General features: G+C 43.4%; 1 protein-coding gene across 1 annotated transcript in view; it reads left to right on the top strand.

The window, feature by feature from the left end:
• Window positions 1–12,085, top strand: part of SH3BGRL2 (SH3 domain binding glutamate rich protein like 2) — a 42,875-nt gene extending 30,790 nt beyond the window's left edge. The window contains exons 3-4 of the mRNA XM_063441142.1: window positions 11,129–11,209; window positions 11,567–12,085. Coding sequence (XP_063297212.1) covers window positions 11,129–11,209; window positions 11,567–11,581 — 96 coding nt within the window. The 3' untranslated portion in view covers window positions 11,582–12,085. The remainder of the gene's footprint in view (window positions 1–11,128; window positions 11,210–11,566) is intronic.
• Window positions 12,086–16,867: the final 4,782 nt, after the last annotated feature.

The following is a 16,867-nucleotide window of genomic DNA, read 5'->3' as shown; positions in this document are numbered from 1 at the left end:
ATCATCATAAGCTTTTTGCCCTAGACAAGTTAATTCTCCTACAGAAGTATTATACATTATTCCTTTCCTTGCTATGCAAACATAACCTATGATGGAGGTCTTTAATCTCCACTCAGATTTACCTCTAACACTCATATGATAATCGGCTTGTGTAGATATTAATTGGTCAACTGCCTCAGAACCGGACATTACCTCCTTTGCTTCCCAAGGCCATTGGTCTCCCATGTTAGTACCTCCACACACATAGCAGTTGGTAACATTAAGACTACCGGCAATACTTTCAGCTAAATCGATGAACAGGTTTTTAGCATTATGGGGGATCTTATTATCTATACTCATCTCTGCGTAAAAGGAATGGTATACTTGATGAGTCTGGGAGGATACCGTATCAGTCTCTATTCCTATAAACAATAATGTCCCAGGATCTAAACCCGTCCCGTATATTTGAAACCCAAATAAATTTCCATACTTATCTAAGAACTTGTCGGGGTTATTAATGAGTATATGGACTGGGTTGCATTCCATAGACTTACAATAAGGGCTAGTCGGCAACTTAGTCACTATCATGTCTTTGTCTACTGTCTGTCCCCAAGTTGCCCACCCCACACAAGACCAATATGGGCAAAAGTTATAATCTCTATTTGGGCATCTAGGACTTACATATTTATTTTTGCTACTGAGACAAATATATTTATCGTTAGACCCATACGTCCTCTCCCATCTAAGATCCCCACATACATTCCACGGCTTTCTACCACTCGATATCGCTTTACACGCATCAAATAGCAGAACACCCGAAGAATGTACGGATTCTAACACCGTTTTATTAATTAGGGTCCCCTGAGGATCTCCATTCCTGAGAGTCAACCAGATTGTACGAGGCTGATACTCCGGACTGAAGCACTTAGGTTCTCCTACTCCTAAATGGCACACACTATAATCTATATTTAAGTATCTACATCTCGATACATCTCCTTTACATTCGTATTGTGAATGCCAAATTAGGGTTTGGGAAATATGGTTACCTGTTCTCGTAGTCTTAATGCATACCTCACAGCTAGGAGTGTCGGTACCTCTACCTTCCTGAATATAAAAACACATATAAATAAACACTATCAAAAGCACATCTTTCGCCGTCATCCTCAGTCTTCGTCCGTGCGATGGCGCCTCAGCTTCCAGGATGTGAGGGGCTGCAGGGAATGGAGTTCTGCTCATCTTCACAGGTGTCCCTTCGAGACTTTCCTGGCTTATACACTATGTGATGGTAAGCGGACAGGCTTTATTATGGCCTTCTCACTCACACCTGTAACAATAAAATTTGTAATCCACAATAATTCCTCGTTACTCCGACTGAGTAGTGCGTTTTAACCGGATCTTGCAGGGATTCTCTGGATCTGCTGTAACTTGCCAAGAATCGACTGCTGCTGGTTTAACCCTGGAGTGATGTATCCACGGAGTCACTTCTGCTACTTTTATTGCTGTAGGGGTAGACAAAAGAACAACATAAGGACCTCTCCACTTGGGCCCTAACGGTACAGTATTCCACTCTTTAATCCACACTTGGTCTCCTGGATGGTAACTATGAACAGGGGGATAAATATTCACAGGTAATCTATCTTGTACCCATTTCTGTACCTCCTCCATAGTTTTACCCAACTCTACAACCTGCTGCCGAGTAATTCCTTCTCCCAACTGACTCAAGTCCCCCCTTAAGTTACCAAGTACGGGAGGTGGTTGCCCATACATGATTTCAAAAGGAGAGAGGCCCATCCTTCTGGTAGGGGTACTGCGGATTCGCAATAAAGCTATGGGTAAGAGAACGTTCCACTTAAGTTGGGTTTCCTGACACATTTTAGCCAACTGGTTCTTTATAGTTCTATTCATTCTCTCTACCTTACCAGAACTCTGGGGTCTATATGCAGTATGAAGCCTCCACTTTATACCAAGCATATGAGTCAGTTGTTGTAGGCACTGGTGAACAAAAGCTGGACCATTGTCCGATCCTATAGAACAGGGTAGTCCATATCGGGGTATTATTTCTCGTAGCAGGAATCTCACAACTTCTCCTGCTTTCTCTGTACGAGTAGGACATGCTTCTACCCAGCCTGAATAGGTGCACACAATTACCAGCAGGTAACGATGTCCACCCGATTTAGGCATCACTGTAAAGTCTATTTGTAGATCGGACATGGGGAGTCCCCCCATAAACTGGACTCCTGGTGGCTTTACTGGTCCTTGTCTTGCATTATTTTTAGCACACGTTACACATCTACGTACAATGGCCTGAGTCAAGTTGGACAATCTTGGTATGTAGAAATGTTTTCTAAGAGATTCTTCAGTACTGTCTCTCCCAGAATGTGTCCCGTTGTGATAATTTTGGACAATTTCTACCGCTAGCGATGCTGGTATAACTATTCTTCCATCTTCTAGCTGATACCACTTGTTCTCCAGATACTTTCCCGGTTCAGTCTTTAACCACTCCTCTTCTTGAGCTGTATAAACTGGAGTCCATTGGGACAGTGGAGTTGGTATAAGAGCAGCTATATGCCCCACATACTCCTGTCTTCCTGATTCAGCAGCACGCTTAGCTGCACTATCTGCCATCCGATTTCCCTTGGTTACATCACCATCACCTCTCAGATGTGCTCGACAATGAATAATACCGACTTCTTTCGGCTCCCACACTGCTTCCAATAGTTGTAGGATTTCAGCTGCGTACTTGATTTCTTTGCCTTCTGAATTCAGTAGTCCTCTTTCTTTATACAAAGCTCCGTGGGCATGAGTGGTTAAAAACGCATACTTAGAGTCCGTATAGATATTTACTCTTAAACCTTCAGCCAATTGTAACGCTCGTGTTAGTGCTATTAATTCTGCCTTTTGTGCTGATGTTCCTTTCGCCAGTGGCCGAGCTTCTATCACCTTGTCTATTGTTGTCACTGCATATCCTGCATAGCGGATCCCTTCTTTCACATAACTACTGCCGTCGGTGTAATATTGAACATCGGGGTTCTGGATGGGAAAATCACGAAGATCTGGTCTACTTGAGAATACTTCATCCATTACTTCCAAACAATCATGTTGACTTTCAGTAGGTTGTGGCAAAAGGGTAGCTGGATTTAAGGTGTTTACAGTCTCTAAATGCACTCTTGGGTTTTCACACAACATTGCTTGATACTTGGTCATACGGCTGTTACTAAACCAATGATTTCCTTTGTAATCCAACAACGTCTGTACTGCATGTGGGACTCGTACATAAAGTTCTTGACCCAGAGTGAGTTTATCGGCTTCAGCTACTAGCAGGGCGGCTGCAGCTACGGCTCTTAGACAAGGTGGAAATCCGCTGGCCACTGCATCCAATTGTTTAGACATGTAGGCAACAGGTCTTTGCCATGATCCCAAGTACTGTGTCAATACTCCCACAGCCATTCTTCTTTGCTCGTGTACATATAAGTAGAATGGTCGTGTGTGATCAGGTAGACCTAATGCTGGGGCACTCATCAAAGCCTTCTTCACATCTTCAAATGCCGTTTGCTGTTCTTGGGTCCATAAGAAGGGGTCGTGCTCTGTACCTTTGATAGCTGCGTACAGAGGTTTTGCTAGTATCGCATAGCTGGGAATCCATATCCTACAGAAGCCTGCTGCCCCCAAGAATTCTCGCACTTGTCTTCTATTCTTGGGTATTGGTATTTGGCAGACAGCTTCTTTTCTCTCTGGCCCCATAATTCTTTGACCTTCAGAGATATGGAATCCTAGATACTTGACAGTTGGCAAACACAACTGAGCCTTCTTTCTAGACACCTTGTATCCTGCCTTCCAGAGAATGTGTAGTAGATCGTGCGTTGCTTGCTGACAGATTTCTTTTGTAACTGCTGCTATCAACAAGTCATCTACATATTGTAACAATACACACTCTCCTGGGATGGACTCGAAATCCAATAGATCTTGACTTAGGGCTGAACCAAATAGGGTAGGTGAATTTTTAAACCCTTGGGGCAGTCTTGTCCAAGTCATTTGGCGTTTTGAGCCCGTTACAGCGTTCTCCCATTGGAAAGCAAAAATACATTGACTTTCTGCGGCAATTCGGAGGCAAAAGAAGGCATCTTTGAGGTCTAAAACTGTGAAGTAAGTAGCCCCGCCCGGAATTAAAGCAAGCAGGTTATATGGATTGGGTACAACTGGATGTATGCTAACAACCGCATCATTGACTGCTCTTAAGTCCTGCACAGGTCGATACTCATCTGTGCCGGGCTTTTGAACAGGCAGCAATGGGGTGTTCCAGGGGGAAGTACAGAATTTTAGGATACCATACCGTATGAACTTATCCAGATAGGATTGGATGTTCTTCTTAGCCTTCTGCGGAATGTGATATTGTCTTAGGCTCACTGGATAAACCCCATGTTTCAGTTCAATTTTTATTGGTGGAATATTGCGGGCCAGTCCTGGTGGGTTGTTCTCTGCCCAAACTCCTGGTATGTTAAATAATGTCTCATCACTCCTAGGGTTTTGGCTAGTCAACACTGTATAAAGTCGCCACTCTTCTTCCTTTGGTACGGATAAAGTCATAATACCTGAAGGTCCATTAAACTTTAAAGATGTTGTTCCATCTGGTAGGAACGTAATCTGCGCTTGTAATTTGGATAGCATATCACGTCCCAGCAATTGGACTGGACATTCAGGCATATAAAGGAATTGGTGTTTTACTACGTGGCCTCCCAATGTACAGAGTCGACTTTTAAGAACCGGTCTTTCAGCACTTCTTCCAGTTGCTCCTATCACAGTAATAGTCCTTCCAGATGGAGGAGCAACTAGATTAGTCACCACTGAATGTTCAGCACCAGTGTCGATCATGAACGCACTCCTTTTCCCCCCCTATTGATACATCGACCATAGGCTCCGCTCGACCAAGGGGGATGGAGCCCGGTCGGTATCAATAGTCCTCCATGACCGTGTCAGCCAATCCTACGAAGTCCCTACCTTCTCTATCGCGGGACCTTTGCGCTGCTGGAATATATCTGTCTTCCCTAACACTTCCTCTGTTCCCATTACTCCCTCTATAACCATTACTCCCTCCGGGGCCTCCTCTACCTCTCGCTCTGCCTCTAAAGTTTCCGTAGCCTGCCCTGGGTTGGTCTCTCTCGTACTGCTCTCTTTGCGGACATTCGTTCCTCCAATGCCCTTCTTCCTTGCAATACGCACACTGATCCCTACTCAAAGGCTCCCTACTCCATCTATTATTGCCTCTATCTGGGCCCCGTTTATCTACGCCTGCGATCGCTACCGCTAGCATATCAGCCTTTTTACGCATCTTGCGCTCCTCCTCTTTCTTGCTTTCTGTTTCCCTATTCATATAGACCTTATTAGCTACCTCCATTAGTTGGGAGATTGACATACCTGCAAACCCTTCTAACTTTTGTAGCTTGCGCTTAATATCTCCGTAAGCTTGGCTGACAAAGGCGGAGTTAACCATTCGGGAATTGTCTGCGTCTTCCGGATTAAAGGGGGTGTACAAGCGGTACGCCTCCAATAATCGGTCATAAAAGACACTGGGCGCTTCATCGCTTTTCTGGATCACCTCAACTGTCTTCGACATGTTAATGGCTTTCTTTCCTCCGGCTTTCATGCCAGCAATTATAGCGTCTCTATAGGCTCTGAGTTGAACCATATCAGCACCATTTACGTTCCAATCGGGATCAGTGTTGGGATAATGTGTTGCGGCCCATGCTGCTGGATTAGCTTGGTTCAAAGCACGGGCTCTATCCTCTAATGCTTTAATGGCTGCTTGATTTATTCTTGTCCTTTCCTCATTGTTAAATAAAGTCATTAATAACTGCTGGCAATCAGCCCATGTCGGATTATGTGTCTGTACTATTGAGGTGAACAGATCAGTCATGGCTTGTGGTTTCTCAGTATACGAGGAATTATGGGTCTTCCAGTTTAAAAGGTCGGTAGTGGTGAAAGGGACATATACGAAGACAGGGTCAGCGTGTGCCATTTGACCTGCGGCATCGATATAAGCTGACCCGGGATTTAAGCGAAGAGGCATCTGATAGTGCTTTAATTGTTGGGCACCAGTCAACTGTCGGGTTTGGATGGGGCTACGTAGGGAAGCGTCAGTCATGGGTTCCGGTCGGGGAGATATAGGGTATGGGGATGTGGGAGGTTGGTTTTGGGAAAAGGTAGTGAATAGAACACTTCGGGCCGAGCTAGATGAAGCTTGACCGGAAGTCTGAAGTGGCGCCAAATCAGGATATTCGTTTCTAATGGGGGTGGGTTCTGGTTCCGGAAGGGGAGATTTAGTACGAGGGGGGGTGGATCCTGTACTGGAGGAGGAAGCGGAAGTGGATGAGGGTAATGAGGGAAGGGTTACAGGACTTCCTGTATTTGCGTCACTTCCTCTTACCGGAAAGTAAGGGGGCGGCAAAGGGATCTCGGACTCAGGGGGCGTGTCCAAAATGGGCCTAACACCAGCCCTAGTGGACGAACAAGTCCTAGCTACCATGAGGCGACACTGTTCCTCGTGGCATGTCCGGAGCCATTTTGGCGAGTCATTTACGGCCTGTCTCCAACAATCAATATAAGGAAACTGGCCGTAAAGTTCAGGCCTACCTGATACAGCCACGTGTAAGCGCTGTACCAGAGTTGGATCCAAACTGCCACGTGGCGGCCATGCCGCAACCAAAGTAGGCCACTCCCTAGTGCACAAAGTGACCAAACGTACAGGGGACATCTTAACCCCAAAATCACAAACTTTGAATCCCTTTTTAAAATTCTTAACCATACATCCTAAGGGATCCGGAATCGTTGACTGCGACGCACCCATATTTAACAGTGGAACGTCGTCGACAACGATTACTATACATGCGTACTATTCAACAGTCACACCCGTTTCCTCTGGCAACAGCACCACGTGGTACGGTTACCAAGTGAAACGTACACAATAACAATAAACACTCAGGGAATTCCCGTACACACACAGCTGCTACACCAGTCACTATATAATCAATATTATGCCCTTTGGCGTAACTACACAGTCACCCACGCTATAATTCTCTATATACGAATTACCCGTCTATAACACACCCCAGTAACATCGTCTTTTACAAATAGCGGTTACAGTACGGTTAGCATAGGTCAAAGCACAAGTTAAGGTCACAATACAATTATTAGTGGTTATGGTGTTAAACATGCAATGGACGACAATGATTAGTACTTATTATATAATGTCAGTAAATATACAGGGTTATGGTACCGTGCACTATAATACAGCAACACACTATTAACACTCTCGCTAGACGGCTGAGCTCGCGCTATCTAACAAGATATACACTTTACTAAAACAATCGTTAACACATTTACAATTCCCAACTAAACTATTGGCCAGTACCTTGAATGGACTACCTAAAACTATATACACCCGTTTTGGTTAGCCACACTGCCCAATCACCACATATACATAGCGAGCTAGAGAACCGAATTTACACAGGCGCCTCTTAGTCGCACTATACAACGAGCTAGAGATCCGAATTTACACAGGCGCCTCTTAGTCGTACTATCAAAAGTCTAGTGGGTTCCAAATTTACACGCCTTCCCACTTAGCCCAGATAGGATGAGAACTAGCGAACCGAATTTACACAGGCGCCGCTTAGTCTCCCGGTCCCTCCGACCTAGCGAACGTAATATACACCCTAGAACGCTAGTCTAGACAAGACACCGGTGTCCGGCTAGGGCTATTTACACCAGGACCCCGCCTGACTAACCAAATCAAACGGTCTGACTAAAGAGCGTTCGATCGAGCGGTGCGCCTTCGCTCCTTCCCTCCGACAGAGGGGGCAGATACAGATTCAAAAACCCCTTTGGGCCTACCGCACAATCGGTATACCCCTAGCGGGTCCTGCCGTCTAAAACAGCAGTTATCTTACCTCCTCGTTCCTGAACCTGAGTTCACACTCATCGACGGGGACACCCCAGCACTTCTCACGTAGAGGCCGATGATCTCCTGGACAACAGACCAGTGGCGCCGAGACGAAGGGAGGTCCACGCAGAAGTTCAGGGGTGCAGCCGTAGAGAACGTGGGCAAAGATAGACCGTCTCACGCCTCTGCCTCTCAGCTACCGTTGAACGATGAGCTTCCCGGCCAATGCACCAAATGATACCGGAGAAACTGACGGAAGCCAAGCACAGAGAGATGGACACAGGTTTCTTCAGGAAGGAAGAGATTCTTTATTGGATCACCGATCGGGACTCAGAGGGACTAGCGTCACCAAAATACAGCAAAGTCTGAGTACTGAATACATAGAGTACATTCCTTATATAGCACTGTAGCTCCTCCCACAATTAACTACACCCACACATACCCTTAACCTATTTAATGAATAGAGTCTAAACTCATCCATCCGGTCTAACCACGTGGCTCATCTGATACAAAGGAGAGGGACGCGTAATTCCAGTTCTTACATTCCTGCACCTGGTCAGTACAGTGATGACAGTATCTTAGCTACGTGTAATTAAGTAACTGATACTACAAACACATATACATACATATGCCTTGTGGCAATCTTAGCCTGCTAAACTTGTATTTTACTGGAATTACATCACAGTGTAACGAGGCAATTGCCCCCCTCCGAGAAAACCAACGTTCTCCCTCTCCCCTGCCAGCACATGCAGGCGCTAGCCCCACTGTGCTGGAAGCCGGCAGGGAGAGGGAGGAGAGAGGACCCGGGCTAGAGTTCACTGGAACCACCAGGGATTCCCACCGGACCACCAGGGATCAAGAAATGTCCCCCCTCCTCCCAGTAAGGGTGAGAAGGGAGGGGGGACATCAATATTTATTTTAATTAAATAAAAATATATATGTATATTATTTAAAAAAAAAAAAGCCCCTCTACCCTTATTACACACACACACTCTACACACATACACTGCCCCCCATACCCACACACTGCCCCCCATACCCACACACTGTCCCCCCATACCCACACACTGTCCCCCCATACCCACACACTGTCCCCCCATACCCACACACTGTCCCCCCATACCCACACACTGTCCCCCCATACCCACACACTGTCCCCCCATACCCACACAATGTCCCCCCATACCCATACACTGTCCCCCCATACCCATACACTGTCCCCCATACCCACACACTGTCCCCATACACACGCACTGTCCCCATACCCACGCACCCCCTCACACATACACACACATACACACACACTGCACCCCTTACACATTGCACCACTCACACACACCACTGCTCCTATGCCCTACTACAGCCCCATGTCCCAGCAGACCTCAGGTAAGTTGTCAAACTGTTAATCTACAAGTGCCCCTCCCGAGATCAGGCTCTGGATGCGCCACTGGACTTTTGGCACCTATGGACTAGGCACCCAGACCACTTCATTTCAGTGGTGCAATGCCTCTGTTCCCTTAACCCTGAAATGTAAAAGATTTAGCATTTGGCTCTCCCTAGCGATGACAACGGAGAGGTGGAAAAAAGCATTAAAAAAATTAAATAAAATTTGTAAGGGGGGGGGGGCATGGGTCAGATAGACGCTATAGTGTTTCTTTAACTTTTCTTTATATTTTTTTTGGTCTGCATTCTGTGTTTTTTCTTAACATGAAAATAAGTAATTAGGCATGTTAGGTTTACCACAGCAACGTTCTGACACTTCAAGTACAGGAGCTTGTTGAGACCCCTACCACATGGTCTGTCTGCACCCCAGCAAAGCTGCAGACTGGATAACAAGACCATGGGACTACCAGGGAGGTAGACCCCTGGACCACCAGGGAATTGAATGCTTAAAAGTATTTCAGTGGTAGGTGTGGCAATGTTGGGGGGTTAGTGCGACAAAATTGGAGGGACTAGCATGAGTGTGGCTGGAAGAAGATCAGGTGACAGTGTGTGGGAAGGCTGTGTTTTAGTGACCAGCCTCTCCACACACAGTCACTCCCTCTTCACCCAGCCACACTTACACTAATCCCTCCAATTTTGTCGCACTAACAATGCCACACTTACCCTGTCACATGAACCCCTGCCTCAGTCCTATCACCCTCACCCTGTTACACACGCTCCTCCAGCCACACACCACTCGCTCCTCCAACCCTTCTACACTCACCCTCCCTCATTCTGTCACACTCACCCAGCAACCTGTATTAGTGTGTGCGTGTCTATTGCTGCAATGTGAGGATGGTATGGGCAATGCAAAGATAAAGTGGCAACATATAGAATATACGTACACATTCAATACATGAGGAAACACACAAATAACCTATATGTAAAACGATTATATAATATGTGAGGGAAAGGTTATATGACATAATTTTTCTCATCTGTGACTTTACTATTTGTCAAATTACCTTTTAATTTTATTACATTTTTCCTATTTTTAAAAAAAACTTTTTTGTCAAAACAAAACTTTTGTTTCCAGTCAGAGAGCTCACAACGCAGTGGCACAAGGATCTGCGACACTGCAAGCTTCAGAATTATGAATACAGACTAGCTTTCTGTAGCCAGTGCTGCAAGCTCTCCCTTCAATAAAACTGCAACACCTGTTTATTTACTTTTTTATTTTCACTATGGGTATTATTGGGGGGCCACATGTTTGAGTTTCACCTAAGGCCTCACAATGTCTAGAGCCACCACTGTCTGGTTTTAGCATTTATCCAAGGCATAGCACCAGGTATTGGATGAAATGGCATTTATAAATGTACTGGCATATAAAACTACTGAGTTAGTTCTCCGAATACATATTTACAGTAACTGCACGTTTTTATATCTGTATATGGCTCTCTAATATATGCTGTATGAATGTGATGTTAACATTGTATTTCTTTACATTGATAAGAAAGCTCTTTGAATATGTATTGTCTGTGAAAGCAATATTTTATATTCTATTTTTTGCGTCAAAATATATAATATGCAAGTATACTAAAATAAGTTATTTGTAAAGCTAGGTTTTTTTAGGTTTTTTTTTAGCTACAGTCAAACAGATGGGTCTGATAACAGACGGCAGAGCACAATTTGACCTCTGGGACAGCAAGCTGTTTTGTTTACGTGCAAACTTCGTCTCTAGTCCAACTCACCAGAATTTTTTATGAGTTTTTTTTTTTTCTTTTCTCCCTTTAGGACTATGACAGCTTTTTTGAATCCAAGGAAAGCAATACAGTTTTCTCATTCTTAAAGTTGAAAACAAGGCAAACAACAAAGGTCTGTATGTGTTTTATACCCCACCTCCTCTAGACTGTAAGCTCGTTTGAGCAGGGTCCTCAACTACCTATTGTTCCTGTTAAATTTTGTCTCATTTGGTAAATTCCCCTCTTATTGTAAAGCACTGTGGAATAAACTGGCGCTATATAAATACCAATAATAATAATAATCACATCTTGCTTATTCGTTCTGGAATCTGAGAGCCACAATCTTGCTTCGAATTACGAAGCCATCACTAATATACTCTCTGGGTAATAGGAACATTACAGTACTCAGTATGAATAATGCATAAATGTACATTGTTTGCATATATTGATGATATATATTCTTATACTCTAATTGGTTTTCTCTCCACAGGAGGCCGAACAATAGAACATTTCCATATGGCTGGCCAGAATTAAGCACAGGACATTGTTTTTAGTACAACCAACCATGTTATATCCCCAATCAATATTCTCATTGTCACTGACCTCTTCTCTGAGACTTCATGGATTGTGCCACCAATGGATGTATTTTTTTTTTTTAATTCTATTATTTTGTGCATCAGATGTCAATAGAGAATCTCACACACGTCAGTCGGAGACGCTGCAAATGGCTTTATCCTTGGTTGCTTCTTTGTAAAACATTTATCTCTGTAAAGTCAGTGGAGTACAGTATGCTCCTGTTCCTTTGACATTTGTCTTCTTCCCTCTAAGGACTTTTATTGTGCTTGGGTCTACTTTAAGTAGCCTGATTCCTGAAATTATTTTGATAACCATCAATTAAGTAAGCTTATGTTACAGAGAGAATGCGATCCTGTCTGCATTGTACAACTATGCAGTAATAGAGAATAAATACATCATAAAATATAATAAAAAAAACATGATTATGAATGTATTGAATACCATGACTCATGTTATCATTTCGGCTTGCTAAATATTTTTGCTATTTTGTGGGGGGATTTTAACTTTTGGTTAAAAATAAATGATACCTTTCTAATACCATGCTGGCTATTAACCCCTTAGTGACCGTGGACGTTAACGACCACTGATGTACCCTGTACGTCCACGGCCAAAATGAGCGCTGGAAGTGATCACTTCCGGGTTGCCACACGTGGCGCCCGGTAGTGTAGTGCAGAGCATTGAAAGCCTTCAGGCAGGCTTCCGATGCTCTGCCTGCACTGAGTGCCTCAAGGGGTTGAGGCACTCAGTAAATGTTAAAAAAATAAATAATTAAAATTAACCCCTCCATCTCCTTCCCCATGTACTTACCGATTGCCGCCGTTCCCCTGCCGGCAATCGGTCTTCTTCTGACCTCTGCAGCTGTCTGTCACATGGCCACAATAGCTGTCCATAGTGCTGCCAGCAGGGGGACTGCCTGAGTTGACAGGCAGTCCCCCTGCTGATGAAAAAGTAAAAAAAAAATTTTGTGTATGTATATATATGTGTGTAATATAATATATATATCACATCATACTAAGTGTATTTTTTTATTACTATATACATATATTAATATAAAAATACTAATAGTAAAATTACACACGTGTGTGTGTGTGTGCGCGCATATATATATATATTATAATAATAATGTATATTGTGTGTGTGTGTATGTGTGTGTGTGTGTATATATATATATATATATATATATATATATATTTTAATATAAAATGATAGGACTCTAGGAGCTGCCAGCAGGGGGACTGTCTGAGCTGTCAGGCAGTCCCCCAGGCTGCTAAAAAGTAGAAAAAAATAAAATGTTATACATATATTAAATAAGTATAATATATTGTAAAAATAATTAAAGCATATTATAATATATTATACATATATAATGCATGTATGTGATTTCATTATAAGTATACTATATATACACATATATCTCAAAATACTATATGAAATCATATATATGCATTATATATGTATAATATATTATAAAATGCTTTAATTATAATATATTATACATATACAGGAAATAAGTGTGTTAAAAAAAATATATACACACATATATATGTGTGTGTGTATGTAATCTATTGAAAAGGCTTTTATTTTTTTTTTTTATTTTTTTTTATAAAAATTCCAACTTTGGCCAGCTTTTGTGACTAAGTGGCTACTACCTACCATATGGTCTCAAAAGGCAACACAGACCCAGCAAACCAATCTGGCAAACTGAATTGGGCAAGCCCTCTATTGACCCTGTAACTTTCAAAAACACCATAAAACCTGAAAATGGGGGGTATTGTTATACTCGGGAGACTTCGCTGAACACAAATAGGAGTGTTTAAAACAGTAAAACTGATCACAACGATGACATTACCAGTAAAAGTGCAGTTTTTGTGTAAAATAAAAAATGCAAAAACAAATAACATACCCCATTTTGAATACCGTGGGTTTTCTACTTTTACAAATGGTATGTCATGATGGAGTTAATTTTCATTTCTGGGCTGCTATACGGTCTCAAAGGCAACATAGGCCAAGCAAACTAATCTGGCAAATTTCTATGTGAAAACATGGAAAAAGGGGAAAGCCCTACATTTGACCCCTGTAAGTTTGCAAAAACTCCTGTACATTGGGGGCACTATTGCACTCGGAAGATGTTGCTGAACACATATTGGGGTGTTCTTTGTCAGTAACACATAACAGGAACTGAGAGTCCATGCCTCAAGTACCATGTGAGAGAAAAATAACACAAAACAAATGACTACCCAAAAGTTTGAAAAAGACTAGTGGTAGAATTAGTGCATGGAAAGTGTTAAAAAACCACCATTTGAAATACCCTCGAGTGTCTACTTTTCAAAAATATATGGTTTGATGAGGTAAATTACATTGGCCGACTTCAAAAATATCCCAAATAGGACATGGGTGCATGAGGATCAGCGGTAGAATTCCAAGTTGGGAAAACAGGAATGTGTACCCTCCAAATAAGGTCTTTTAGCCCCCATGGAATTCCAAACACCTGTATATGGGTGGTATCACTGTACTGAGGAGATGTTGCTGAACACATATTCGGGTGTTCTTTGGCAGTAGCCCTTAAAGCTCTCCGTACATGTATTCTTAAATTGCGCTGTGTGTGTCAAAAAAATCACAAATTATTTTATTTTTAATTTGGCATAGATTGATGGTAAAATTATTGCATGAAAAGAGTCAAAATACCCCAATAGACTCTAAAAAATGTCTGAGCATCATGGGAAATGTAGTCCAGAAACCATTTATGGTGTCAATGTTAGCCATCACTGGCATAGGTAAAGAAAAGGGGAGAGGTCCATAACCATGCATTATGGGATGGTATTCTGGCCCGTGGCAGAACAACAGGGGTTGCTAAGGTCATGAGTGCAACTGGACCCTCTGTCTTCCACCTGTCAAAGGAGGCTCATGAGCCGACCAGCCAGCTACCATACCATAAGGTGCTCCACGATGAGTCTGACAATGCAGTTAGTAGCAGCCAGGATATGACTTCACTCCAGCCTCGGCATTACTAAAGAGCTCACAAGGAAATTGTGAAGGAAGAGTATGAAGATTACAGCAGCCCCACTAGACCCCAGGGAGAGGATCCACTCCAGCTCTCCCAAAGAGTAAAAACCACTATACTTAAAAATGTATTTGTGAGAGAATGTGTATGTGTGTTCGTATATATCTGCCAGCCTCTGTGTGTGTTAGTGTGTCAGTATGAGTGAGAGTTTGTGTGTGTTTGTCTGTGTGTGAAGGAATGTGATTATGAGAATGTGTATGTGTGCATGTGTATTACTCAGTGTGATGGACCGCCTGGCACCTCGACCAGGTACCTCCATCAATCACTGCTTCCGAGTAATCCTTGAGTACCATAAGCACTGCACTTGAATACCATAACTACCATAAACCCCACAAACCGCAGCTTGCTTGGGGTCTCACTGTCCTCCACCCACCCTGGACCCAAGACCAGGATCCAGCTTCCAGTGGGTATACCTCTCCTAGTCCAGAGAGCGAAGCAGTCTGCTCTTACAAGAGCAATCGTTGTGATCCAAGGGAGTATAGTGATTATAGCAATCCCCAGAGTGAATATAGCTCTCCAATCCCCCAAACATGAGCCTAGACTTCATGAAGGGTAAAATTAATCTGTTTAATGGCAGCCACAACCGGCTTTATATGCAGGTCCCCGTGCAAGGGCCACTCCCCCCTGGAACTGATTGTAGACTACAGTAATAAGATATACACAATTACATTGGCTCTCAGGTCCAGGACACTCCCATACAAAATAGGTCAATCCCTCCCCTATGCCAGGAAGATAATTGAGTCAAGCACTGTATTACACTCCATTATCTCCAGGCACAAAAAAACACATTTTTACAAAACCTCAAAAATAACTTAACACAAAAAAAAGTTACATCTCGTGATAGCCCTGATCCGGGTGACCAACATATCCAAAAATTACCCAGATCAGTTCAGGGGTTCAGGAATTTCCTGGAAGTCATAATTTGACCGACCGCCTGCATGGTCTCATGCCCAAAACAGTTCCAGAGAATCAGGGCTTGCAGTCAGTCTAGTTCGGTAGTTTAAAAACAAACAAACTACCGAACAGGGTCAATAGTCTTACCCTGGAGTTTGATCCCATTGTTTGTAGGAACGTTTCCACCGAACAGCGACTTTCTAAGTGTTATAGAACCGAACGCAGGCAATGATGAAAGTCCAGCGGTGTTCGGGAGTTTCTGTGTCTGTTTTCAGTTCCATGAGATTCATGCCCAAACACCGCTGCCTGCTTTCATGCGAACAAGATGGCCGCCACCTCACGGTCGTCCATAGGAATTGCGGCCACCCAGAAGAACACTTAGAACACTGCGGTGGAAATTGCTACAAAGTAGCAATTAGGCTTAACCCCTTAAGGACCAAACTTCTGGAATAAAAGGGAATCACGACGTGTCAGACACGTCATGTGTCCTTAAGGGGTTAACAAGCTCCAGGGTGGTCTCCGGTTCGTGTGGCTGTTCGGTTCCCGAACCAAATATAAAATCCCATGAACCCAGTCTGTTCACATAGTTTTTAAAGGGCCCATAGTCTTTTGGTAAGAGGCTGGCCAGCAGGCCCCTCCGAGCACACGTGACAAGGCTCAGTTCGTCACACTCAGTATTAGTGTGTGTTAAATCATTGATTGTGTGTGAAAGAATGTGTATTAGTGTGTGTTAAATCATTGATTGTGTGTCTCAGTGAGAGGGTGTGTGTGTTGGTTAAATAGTGCATCAGTGAGAGTGTGTGTCTGTGCTGGTTATATATAGAAAGGTGGAGCCTGTAGTTGTTGGAGGGGTTTAATTGGCCTAACAATTCACAGGCCTCCCCTTCCTCTGGGCTGAGACTTCCTGGTTCAGTACAGAATCATCTACTTCTGCTTCAAAGGTCATCAACATACACTACCTGAACTCCAAAATAAGAAACAAGCAAGCTGGTCTTGGCCTAGTGAGGTCTATTCAAGTATGAATTTTACCTCATTTGAGAGAAAAAAAGCCCTCCATCGAAGCTCATGCGGCACTGCCACATCCGGCCCGGCCCGGCCGCGGCTTTTCCTGTTGTTGTTCGCATGTTTTTTTCTTTCAACAAAACCGTACGTTTGTTCGCTTTGGTCTGTGTTGGGCCATGTGTTCACTGACATTCCACACATATTCAGCTCACATTTGGCCTTTCACTAACCAGGGTGGCATTAGCATTTCAGTCCGTA

The sequence above is a fragment of the Pelobates fuscus genome, chromosome 2 (assembly GCF_036172605.1).
Source record: "Pelobates fuscus isolate aPelFus1 chromosome 2, aPelFus1.pri, whole genome shotgun sequence".
Classification (NCBI taxonomy): Eukaryota; Metazoa; Chordata; class Amphibia; order Anura; family Pelobatidae; genus Pelobates; species Pelobates fuscus.
This window is presented reverse-complemented; position numbering and strand designations above follow the sequence as displayed.